The 12,703-nt window shown below is 38.5% G+C and overlaps 1 protein-coding gene across 1 annotated transcript in view; it reads right to left on the minus strand.

The window, feature by feature from the left end:
* Nucleotides 1–3,589: 3,589 nt before the first annotated feature.
* Nucleotides 3,590–12,703, minus strand: part of RTFDC1 (replication termination factor 2 domain containing 1) — a 33,625-nt gene continuing 24,511 nt past the window's right edge. Inside the window, exons 6-9 of the mRNA XM_009274075.1 lie at nt 11,540–11,653; nt 8,343–8,397; nt 8,173–8,265; nt 3,590–5,626 (exon numbers count right to left, since the gene is read on the minus strand). Of these exons, the coding sequence (XP_009272350.1) occupies nt 5,442–5,626; nt 8,173–8,265; nt 8,343–8,397; nt 11,540–11,653 (447 nt within the window). The 3' untranslated portion in view covers nt 3,590–5,441. The remainder of the gene's footprint in view (nt 5,627–8,172; nt 8,266–8,342; nt 8,398–11,539; nt 11,654–12,703) is intronic.

A 12,703-nucleotide genomic window follows, 5' to 3' on the forward strand; every position in this document is an offset into this window, starting at 1 on the left:
GATCATCATCAAGCAAAGCGCTGTCTGATTTCCGTAGGCAACAGGAATGAAGGAGGCAAATGAGAAGGAACAAGCGAAAAACTGGGTGAAAAAAAAGTAGTGGTGCGGTCTGACAGATGAATGCTTCTACAGGGGGAAGGGGTTGGTTTTCACCAACTCACACCCTTAACTTTTGAGAAAACCTCTCAGAGACATCGCAAATACTACACAAAGGTTGAGTTCTGCTGGATGCGTTACAAAGAGCTGGTAGGGCAACATTTGAAAAAGAGAATTTCATTTTATTCAATGTCATAGTGAAATTGGTTCTTCCCCAAAAAAGATCTGTGGTGAATTTGCAAATTGAATTCTGTCACTGACCTGTAAGAGATATTTTAATCCACATGAAGTTAAATGCTTGACAAAACCACAGCTATGAAATTGCTAGCAGTACCTCCACAGTAACTGGGCAGTTGGATGGGTATTTAGACTAAAATCCTGGCTTACAGGCAGAATTTCCATCCATCGCAGATGGATTAGGATTCCATCCCTCTTGCTCATTTTGAAGGTTGGTAAAGCTTAAAACAGAAAAAAAACCCAACTCGATTATAATTTCTAGCTGTCAGGAAGGAATTATATCGGTTCCATCTTACAGAAGGAAATCTGCGCTGTCTAGCAGTAATCAGTTCCATATTTGTGAAGCCTTCCAACAAAACACTTTTTGTCTATGATTTGCATTCATCTTAGGACATACTGATTTCAGACCCTCTGTGGATTGTAGTGTATAAACAGCCCTTTTACTTTTAAATGCAACTAAGAAACTATTTGGCAGGGCCACCCCAGTTCTGAATCTTGCGCAAAATATACCAACTGCAACTGGCATCTAGGCTGCAAAGCAAGCAAGACGGGACACTTAAAGACAATTGTGGTCCTTCAGTTTAGCTAAGGATAGGACATTAACAAGAAATACTTAAAACAAGCATCATGTTTTAAAGGGAACTTTAAGCTTTTTTTGGTCAGTTTGACAGGCATGTGATGATCTCATGGCATGCAAGTTGGAGACCAAAGCAGAGAGGTTCTGAGATTCCAATAAAATCTCCCAACCATCTTAGCAAACCACACGCATTTTCCCACTGTATGCCTCTCAAACTTTATTCTCATTAGAGAGAAGATAGTTCTACGATTACTTCTAAAAAAATAGTCAAGGGAAATAAACTTTAACATATCCTTACAGAATGAACTCTGTCCCTTGAGGCTTACTATTCACTAACTACAGAGTTTTATCAGCAGGATGTCACTAAATTCCAGTCTTTCCAGAACAGATACCACGTGTTCCTCCTCTTCAACTCTGCCTTCCCGATGGCTGTTGGGGGTGCTGCTTTTTGTCTGAAGGATTGTAGTCTAAATTTCTAGAGATTCAGGGCTGCTACACCCTCACTTGTATCAGCAACATTATAAATCAATGTTTAATTTCAACTAAGATTCACAGAGATACAAAAGCCTTGAAGACATGCCGTTCTTAGAGGTCTTGCGGAGAAAGGTGGCTGGAGAGACAAGACCTCCAACAGCAGTGCCCTTACAGAGGGATAGGCTGCAGAGCTCGGCCGCTACCTGCCAGCAGGCTGATCAGCACGTACCTCCGGCCTGACATGGGAAGGAGCCGATGGTACCGGCAATATGGTGAGGTCAGGAGATGCGCAAAGAACGGAGGTACTAGAGGTTAGGGAGTAAAGGAGGAAAGTCACCTTTTACTGCAGCGTGCAGGAGCCGGGAAAGAGCAACCCACCCCAAACCCACCTTTGTCAGCTCCAGGATGTCAGGCGTGCAAGCTCCAAGGCGTGCAAGGTTCACTGTCCTCCACGCAGACAGAAAGCCACAGTGTCGGCACCTCCGGTTCTCTTCGCAGATGAGCACGTGGCACAGGCGAGCACAGGTTGGTGTATCAGCTGCAGCAGGACGTCATAGCTGCTGCACGGCGCCTGCGGCTACAGGCAGCCTCACCAGGCCAGATGCTGTTATGAATCGCTGGGGACAAGGGGAACAGGTAGTTGTTGGCTATCCTGCAAAACAGCATGAAATACCACATCCGATTCGGCATGGCTAGGGGGTTAAGCTGCAGTATTGAGCACCGATACCAGGCTGATCTCCGCTGAGTCTGAACGTGCGAACACCCTCAGGTTTTCAGTTTTAGAGGTACCAATATCGAAAGGACTGAACGCTCTGCAAGCGTGCAGAAAGACAGGCGGTTCACAGGACTGTAAATCGGGACATACAGCTTTACAGTCCCTTTTCACTAGTGCGTATCTGGGCCAGGTTTCATGACCAACATTTGATTATTGGGCTATGTGAAGGAAGTTGTTGAATTCCAGTCCAGTTCCCAGTGGGCAGGTTCCACATCACAAAAAAATCCCCCTATTATACAACTGACACTAATTGGGTCCTTTTTAAGCTCTTCAGAAGAGAGGCCAAGGCTTGAACATCATGGAAACAGAACTAACTGTTCTGTGAACTCCCCAGAACAGAGACACATGGATGCAATGCTGTGGGAGACTTATGTGGCATCTCAAAAAATATAGGTCTCGGATTCTAAGACTTCTGCAGTCTTCAACTTTCACCAACATTCAAATTCACCAACATTGAAAGAAAATTAAATTGCCCTCCCCCACAAAAAGCAAACCACAACAAAGCAAACATCCTCCGGCAAACTATTCACTTGAATCTATTAAAACTTGCCAAGTCAACGTTCCAGCCTCAACTGCCTAACCCAGCCTGCCAACAACAGAAGTGTCAGTTTTTTGCTCCTCTATTTTACAGTAACAAAAGTCAATTGTGGCGATGAATTGCATCACATGCCAACAATATATCACATTCCTTCACAGCTGTTTTTTGTAAAGGGAAGGAAAAGACCTCATCAGTCACTGACAACACTTCTATAAACCGTAAACATTTTAAGAACTCCATCCACAAAGTCGGGATGGTAAACGACCAAACAAAATCCTAACAAAGTGGCATAGCACAAACTATCAACTCCAGATAATAAACCCAAGTGTATATGAAGAATCAGTACATTAACCAAATCACGGTAGTCATGAACTTCTTTCAATGGATGAGCAGGTCAGATTGAAAAAAAGAAGTCACTATTATGCCCCAACGAGCAGGAAAGCCTGTTACCAAGTCAACAGGCTGGACTTTGCCTAACATATTATCAAGAAAAGGGACGCAAAACTGCGTATTATGTTTTCTCGTATTCTTTAGCAAAGTAATAGCTAAATCAAAAGCATTAAGTTAATTCCCCCCATAGAGGAAAAATGCACTCGTATAAAACACTAATAGGACTTTAACACGTATTGTCAATACAGAATCAGACTGCAAATAAAGGGCCTACTATAGTATATCTTTTAGTGCAGTAATTTAGTTATCTGTAACTAACAAATATTAAAGGATAATAACGAAGAGAAAAAGAATACAGAACAGGGAGAACAAAGCTGACTACTAGACATGCATACAAAATGTGGCTGAGTGCTTCCTGGAAGCTCAAGTAAACCTCAGACTGTTTGATGTGAATGCATATATGCATTCACATCTTTGGAAAACAAAAATGCTTACCACCATATAAATTTTACAACAAGCCAATCTTTAATTATACCTATCAAAATACTAATAAAATCCTAGCAGTTTCATTCAACATGCTTGAATCATGGAGACCACCTACACAAACATAAACACAGCATTTGAATATCCAATTAACTATTGCCAATTATAAATGGGGACACTTTTAAAAATAAATTATGAGGATAATTAATCATTTTCACACACAAAGGTAACAATGTAACATCATGCAGTGGTTTTAAAAGCCTCCTACTTTCTGCATTTCTATTCTGGTTAGTTTGTGCCAAGATTATAAAAGCGTATTTTAATTTTAAAAGACGAAGAGAGGAAGGTGAAAAGCTTCCATCCCTCCCTCTGGTCATTTCATGTAGATATTATTGGATTCAAACATTCAGCCACTAAATCATTGCTATGGAACATTAACATTTTAAAAGGATTCCCGCGCTCGGAAAAAAGCTAATAATAAAAGGGCCACAGGAAAGCCCATAAAAAGTTATTCTGTTCCAACACTGACAAAATAAGCGCTTGTGTATCTGCTCAACTGAACATGAAGTGTTATAGTCATATGACAAGAGCAAGTTTTATTTAAATCAATGTCACAGGGATAAAAAGCATAAATATAAAAGCAAAACTGAGTGACATATTATGCTTCGCATCTTTCTGTAACAAGCAATTAACAGCCAAATAGTTGTTTGCTGTTAAGAATTTTATGTCAGAAAATAAAACAATGTGTACTCCAGATGTTGTGAAAGCAGCACATTTCAGTTGCCTGCAAAGTGAAAGAAACGTTCTCAGAAGCTAACTCCAGCCTTGTGGGGGTTCCCTCCATCAGCCACCAATGGGTTTGACTCGCATGACACTGGTGCCCAATTGTTTCTCCCTAAAAAGCCAGTTAAGATCTGCCTGCTCTTATTCTGTCCCTACCCATTTTTCTTTCACCCGTGCAAATGCTCGTATTTTCATGTAAGCTGCTGAATCCAAAATGGCAAAGTGCTCCTCAGAGATGTACGCAGAACCTTACCGTTTCAGCACAAAAGTAAGGAAACTCATACTTTTGTTCCACTGCATTCTGATCCTCTGACAAAAGAAAGCAAGCTCAGACCTGATACTTCTAACTTTAAAACACACACCCACCACAAAGAAAACCCCCAAAACCTTTTTGGGAAAAAAACAGCCTTACTATTACAGGCTCACCTTTATAGATAATGATTTACAAGTGGATACTCTGTTATTAAAAACAGGCTACAGCAATATGTACAAGAAGAATGTTGTACAAACATTTTCATGATTATGCTTTCATATATTCCATCAAAAGGTAAATTACTTGAAAATACCTGCAGAACCTTTAAGAAACATATACCAGTTCTACTGAGGGCCCCGTTAGCTAGTACAAAAGAAAAGCATTATTGCTCTTTTTACTGTCAGAAAGTTTGAAAAAGTTTGAATTTCTGTACTAATGCGTTGAAAACTATAATTACAGTTGCGGCAAATATCAATGGAAGAGGACAGCTGGCAGATCCTTCTACCCTCACTCCTACTACTGAGGACACTAGCTAGTGTGACTAAGAATGACAGCATCCAACTGGGAGAAGAAAAGAAAAATTTTTGTGCAAATAATCCATCATTTTAGAATAAGGTCTGCTGATACAACGTGGACTCTGGTGATCTATTTCTTATTTAACACAAGTTGCAACTAACACAAGTTCATTAGTTATTCACAAGTTTATAAACAACTTGCAAACTGAGTAATTCCAGATAACATCAGATTACAACAAAAGTTCTGTATCAGAGTTGTACAGAAAAAGCCTCAGGGAAGGAAAGCAGTAATGAATGTTACAATCAGGCTCATCATTGTTTCAGAAATAGTACGCTGTGTGAGTAATCCAGTTGGAACACTCTTCCTTTGAACGTTTTGCTGAGCTGTGTGATGTAAAAATAGATTTGTATGCCTCAGATTTCTCCTCGCTGTCTGCAATGGATCTCTTCGTAGTAGTAGAAGCAGCCTTATTGACTTTTCCTGGTACAGATGAATTTTCATTATCTGATAGAGAAAAAGGAATAGAATGAAGCATGCATTAACAGTTTACAACTGACAAAAGTATTTAAATAAAGACGTAAAAAAGCATTTAAGAAATAATGTGTACAGAGATGAGTATACACGTTTTTTCAGGGCTATCGCAAATATATCCCATAATTGTACTCAACAGCAAACATGTTCCTAATAGCAAACATGTTCTTAGCTTTTAGAATTTATGCTCAAAATGCATTTAGAAATCTTGGAGAGAGAGGAATTCTTTCCTACTTGCGTAAACTCCTTGCACTGTAATTCAGTATTGACAACATTTATTCCTCTAAGTGAAAAATGGCTCTGAACTCTAGTCTTAAGAAAGAAACAGGAAAGTATTCCACCACCCTGAAGCATTGTTTAGAGATTAAATGACAAAAGCTAAACTTGTGACATACTGTCCCCAGGGAATCTATCTCCTCCCTTTATTCTTTGCAAAGTCATTTATGACCAATAACAATGGTCTGCATCATTTTATATTTGGGATAGGAAAATGCCTGTCCCTCTGTTTCCGATACCATCTCTCTCAGTGTCTTATATCTACTGCTACAACCCCCCCGCCCTTTCTTAACAACTATTTAATCTTCTCCAAAGTTGAAGGACAGTATTTTAAAAAGCACGTGCCAAGTCTCTTGTGCAAAGAAATGAATACACAGAAGTCTCCAGAAACTCTACACACACAGTTTAACTTAGGCACAACGGCATGTAAATAGCTCGTAGGGAGCCTGTCTGAAAATGCACTTAACTGATTTCTGCATGTAGTCATAGGAATTATATGTGCAATCCTAAATCATCATAGATCAGACCCTTTTTATATTTGGAGAATGCTGCTTTTAATGTCACCAATAGTTGTCTGGAAAGAATTACCAAATGCTGGATTTGAAAGAATGAATATGTATGCTGCAAGTCCAGAAACCTTAGGGTGCCATGTTCACAAATTAATTCCTACGCTACTGGCATTCCTCGGTCCATGGATTCTCCTTTATTTTCCCTCTCTCCTCTTAATCTCTTGCTGGTCAATATAACTGCTGCCAGAAACATAAACCACTGACCTGACATTTCAGAAGGCATATTTTTTCTTTTACACTCTTGGAAAAGAAAAATGCATCAAACATCATTAGAATTACTAGGTTCCTAAACATTCAAGAGCAATTATAATAATCTGGAATGAAATATTTCTTAAAGTCTATCCTTTATAAAAACAGACAGTAGGGGGCAGGTAAGGCATTTCTGATGGAAATTCTCCCAGCTTCTCACATAGTTTATCTACAGTTCATCATTTAACTATTCTCAGATTCTTCAAGCAAATTATATTGACTTTTTCTGTGGCTGGGAGGAGGATGAATTAAAAAATTAAAAAAAAAAAAACAAAACACCTCAGACTGACTTTAAAAACGTACCCATTCTTATAGTTCTGTATGAAAACATCAGTATGAATTGGAGACATTAAATAACGTAATATATATTACATAAAGAGAGGGCACCATCTTTTGGACTAAAGGACTGCCAAGTTCACTCATAGCTGCATGACTACTGTAGGTACATCAGTACATCCTGAAGTTATATTCCACTGCTCCCAGTGACACACAGCAAATTAGCAGCTAAAACGGAAAACTAAAAGTCAAGTCATCAGCTTGGGACATTTTAATACACTTCATTGAAATAAACTGCTGTAACAGATTTTTTGGCCGCTTGTACTTCAGGAAAACAACTACTAATTCTCCTCACGCTACCTCCTAGCCAACAAAACAGATATACCAAACCCTCAACTATATATCACTGTGTGAATAAGAATCTCTAATCTCATTCGTTCAAGTTGGTTCCCACCAACTTAAAGCAGAGCAAGATTGGAATGACATAAACAAGCAAGTCTAGCTTGTTTCACAGTGAAAAAAAATCCAATATAGTGAAAAGTATTTATTATTTTTATTAGTTATCTGCATCACTACAGCATTTGCCAGTCACAAGCGTGAGCAGAGACCCCGTTGTTTTAGGTATTTTGTGAAAGTACAACAAGAAGTCAGTCCCTACTCTATAGACTATTTACTCAAAGTATAGGATGATGGATAGCAGATGGGACAAAGGCAAACTGGGCAGAATAAGGAAAAATGGATAAACAGAAGCCTTTGCACACTTTCTGCAGAGTCAGTTTTGTAGATTTTGCAGATTGTAAAACAAAGCTCTGTTTTAAGAAAAAGTTAAATTGACTACAGTTTCTATTGAACAAGGAGCTTTGTGCATGTTCATGAGGCAGCTTCCTACTCCAGCTTGGAAAGGCAGCCTCTAAAGGACAGACTTTTGAAAGAAGGGGTTCTTTGAAAAAGTGAGCCATGACATTATGGCTCCCTTGAAGACAGGAGTTGACCTTTTATTACCAAGAAAGATAAAAAAAAGGAAGTGAGAGGGTAGATTCTGAAAACTATGGTACAAAATAGCCAGAGAAGGATCTCTCCTACAGTATTTTTCAAAGCAGAACTATTTGTTCACATTTTTCACATTTAGGTTAAAGAATAAACACCAACCTGAACTTTTGGTGAAGATAATCTGCCTCTTTTCCCCAGAACTGGAATTGATACAATCCTTTCCATTCTTAGTCTTTGATGGACCTGGAGAATCTATGAAAGAAAAAAATGAAATAATGAATCTGATTCATGACTCGGAAGGCTACACATAATTGCAGCTGTGACATTACCTTCAGCGGTATCCTGCTGAGAAGCTGATTCTGCTGACTTACATTTCTTTGATTTCTGAAACAACACAAGCAGAAATCTGGTAATGTACTGAAAGGATATACAATTCCCAACTTGTATTTGATAGACTCACGATTCCATTTAGTACATTTTTATGTCTTACACAGTGGAACTCTTCCTTTCACAATATTGCTCCACACTTTTGGTATTATTTCTATATGGAAAAATAATAACCTTGGCAACCTTGAAGGCACCTTAAAGAAAATCGCGCAGGCCAAAACTAAACTGTCTGGATGCGGTATTTTGATTTGTATACTTTGCAGGGGGTGTGTGTGTTATCATCATTAAGGTAATCTGATACTCTGAACCCACATGGCAGGACAGTAAATTGCACGACATTAAACAGGACACAGTTAACTGTAATCAATAAAGATGTTTTTCAATAAAAATTTCAGACTAACCCTGCATCTCATATCCACTTAATTTTATTTAGTTAATAAAAAAAACCGCTCCTGGGCTACTTTCAAAAACTGGGCCCTTTGTTGCAGGATTGCTTGGGAAGAAATGATGCAAACAGTTAATCTAAATTTTTTAAAAGCATCTGTGGACCAGATTTTCCAAGTTAATTTATGTTTGTCCAGATTAAAAAACACAAAAACCCAAACAACAGCAACAAGAATCCCATTACTGGCTTTGATTATATAAATGCCAAGCTGAAAAAGAAAGATGTATTAAAACAGTCACTGTTGTTGTTATCACAAAAGATGACTCTGTATACATTCAGAATGGTGTACGTATTTCAAGAAAGCTACACAAACTCAAAGAAAATAAATATATTTAAATGTGTTATAAAAATTAGGAGAACCCATGCTGTCAAATATATGATTAATGCTTGGGGAAAAAAATGCCATACCACATGTTGCTGCAGAGCTTAGCCAGAAGGTGGTGGCAGAGGGTTACTGTTCTAAAAGCAAATGTGGCTCTGCTGGTGTCCTTCAGGGTACACAAAAACCCTCTTTTCAGGGTGCTTCCAACCTTTGTTATTATGGGTGCATTTACAAAGAAAAGTTACCTCCCAGTATCTGGCATCTGAATTATGAGATGTTTGTAAAGATATGTATGCATATATATTATACATAATGAATATATATTATATGTATTTCATCATGGGCACATATAACATAGTTGAGCTTGAATAATTTTTTATACTAGTGCTAGCTGCGTCTTCCTTGTGTTTTGGCTCGTGGGTATAAAGAAAAGGAGTTTGTGCTTCCTGCTCCAAATACAGTAGGTCCACTTAGACTGCTCCCCTAGCTGAGAGAAGGAACTGAGGAAGAGGTTTGAGCAGCAGTGCCAACAGACCCCAAACTAGAAACTGTCTTCTAATGCTGGGACTGGAGCTCACAGATCTCAGATTAGAGCGAATGGTGCCAGTGACAGCAGACAAGACTGATTCTAGCTGCAAAAAGATCAGCTGGTGCAGCAAGGCAAGGCAGTATTGCAAAAAACCATCAGAACTTGAGGATGAAATGCAAGAGGCCTGCTGAGAGATCTGCAAATACTGTACCTGCCTGTAATATGTCTCCACTAAAAAAACAAAAAATATTTGCATATTCACCTTAAGGCATACAGAGCCCAAGGACCAAAGCATGATGTCCTTTTGTCTACCACCACGAGTGACTGTGCTGACTCCATAAGAGACAGAAGTGCTTAGCTCACATAGGTACTTCTTCATTGTGCAGAAGTTGGGGATAGCACCAGCTTTCAGACTATTCCAAATTATTCGAACCAAAGCTATAGGTGCTTTGTTAGCGCCACCTTCCTAATGAAAACCAAGTGCAAACGACCCTATTTTTGGGGTTGATTACTCATCTACTGAGATCTGCGATGTTCTATCATCAAATTATCTTTAAAATTCTTTCAAACATTTAATTACAAAGTACTGAAGAAAAAAAAATCTGAAGAGACAGCATAAGATTTACAGTATCGCTCTTACGCAGGAAGCTACAGGACACTAAGAGCAGAGGCTATGAACAGAGAGGAAACAGAACAGTAGGATTTCTATGGGTAACCATCCTTTTCTTTTCTTGCCCAGGCCCGATGATGGTGTATTGGTGCAAATGAATAAAGACCCTACGATGAGAAGGAATCATATGATCGCTGGTAAGTAAACTAGTATTTGTTTCAAAACAATCTAGGAAAACATTTGTATGCCATCTAATCCTACAGGCAGACAAAATCAAGCGCAGTAATAGGGGTGAGATAATCAATCTCCATCTAAAGTCTCAGTTGCTGAAAGTGTCAGACAATGATGATTCATGCTCTTGAGATTCAACTAAATCTGTCTGCACTCTGGACTGAGTCAACACTAAAGTTTTTGCTTGCTTTGTCATCCTCCAGAACAGCAATGCTAGTTCAGAAAAAAATAGCAATGCTGAAAAAAGTTCCATGTGCAGAACTGTCATTTGACAGTACAGTACCACAGAACAACTACTACTTCACAGAGTAGTAGTATACAATAGAGTATATAGTAAAGCTGCAATGACTTTATTTCTGTGGCATTTTGCCTGGTCAGATTTTCTAAAAAAAAAAAAAAAAAAAAAAAAGAAATGCAAAGACCTCAACAGTATGGTGGGAATTAGCATCGCCAGTAATCACTCAGGACTATAAAAACCACAGAACATGACAAAATTTCCAGACAGTAGTCTTACAGAATCACACCAGGAATCTGCGTATTCCAGTATTGTGTTTCTGACTGTGGCCAGCAGAGGATACTGGGAGATCAAAAAACTAAGAGCCTACCATCACAATAAAACAGGAACTACCATATGAAATACAGAGAAAATTTTGCTCATTACTAGAATGAACTAATACAAGGCCTTTGTTTCAAGAAAAAACTAAAGTGTAGCTGGCACACTGTCCATTTTACCCATAGCATTAAACTCTGATTTTCAAAGCACTATGCACTGCTTGTTAGTCAAAAGACAGTTTCAGTACATACAACTTCAATATGCTATTAGCAAAATATGCATGCAATCTCATTACTTTTAAAAGTGGCACTGAAGTACAACACAGCTTACTGAGTAAATCCTCCAGTCTGCATGAAGATTAGCAGAAAAAGCTACGCGATCTAAGAGCAAATTGCGCTACAGACAAGAACTCTTTCAAATTTGTTTTAAACAATGTATAAAAAGATTACCTTTTCTAATTTACTTTTAAGTCTTCTATCCTCCATTCTTTTCTTCAATACTTCCACATCTTCTTTATTACCATTAAGGATAATCACATCTTCCTCTTGAAAGGGAACACCACACTTCAAGGAAAAAAAAAAAGGACAAAACTAGCATTTTTTTCAAGATCTTTATGCTGTTGAACCTTTGTTAGAATTAATACTGTGTTTAAGCTCTCCAAGGAGCTCTCCAATCCCTCCCCTTGCCGCTGTGTCTTTTCCAATAGTTCTTTCTCTTTTAATATAGTCTAATACCTCTCACCTAAAATGTCAAAGGGAAAACCTCAGTTGTTTTTACCACTGAGCAAAATAACACCGATTGACAGCATCCCTCTTCACGAAAAGGAGAATAAATACTCATCTTACTGGTGAATTGTGAACTTTTGATAACCACATTTAAAAGCAGCTTGCCTATCAATCTGCACAGTAAATTATAAAAGAATATACAGTGACTAGATTAAACAAAGTAGCCCTGAGTAGAATCTACTCAATTTTCTGAATACAGTGACTAGATTAAACAAAGTAGTCCTGAGTAGAATCTACTCAATTTTCTGAACCCCACGGCTGAAACCCAAAACACTAAGGTACTTTCTGATTTTTTTAGTTATGAATGTATTTGATTAAGATCTAAGCATTATGCCACTCTGCTCTAGAATTTGTCTTTCAACTTAGTAATACAAGAAGCAACAACTGATAGGAGCCGTTCTTTACACTGACTATGACACTTTACACTACACTATGGAGAACAGACAGCACCAGGGAATTTTTCTCCCTAACAGATAGACAGGAAAACCTGCTTTGTTTGGGTTTTTTGTTATTATTAAAATGACTATGGGGATAAAAAGGGGTCATAAAAGCAGCATTATTCATTAACCCAGCCTTGCCTTCTCATTGTCCTTCATCTGATTTATTAAACACTACCAAGTTTCAAAGTACATTTATAAATTAATCTGGATAATGCCTGTAATGTGCTTCATGTAATTCCACATTTGTTTTCTGGTTGAAGACACAGATGTTTCACTGCACATATTTTCAATCATCTGGTGAATCCAGCACATTGACTATTGTCGTGGTTTAACCCCAGTCAGCAACCAAGCACCACACAGCCACTAGCTCACCCTCCCCCCCCGGCGG

The sequence above is a fragment of the Aptenodytes forsteri genome, unplaced genomic scaffold, assembly GCF_000699145.1.
Source record: "Aptenodytes forsteri isolate BGI_AS27 unplaced genomic scaffold, ASM69914v1 Scaffold159, whole genome shotgun sequence".
NCBI classification, from domain to species: Eukaryota; Metazoa; Chordata; class Aves; order Sphenisciformes; family Spheniscidae; genus Aptenodytes; species Aptenodytes forsteri.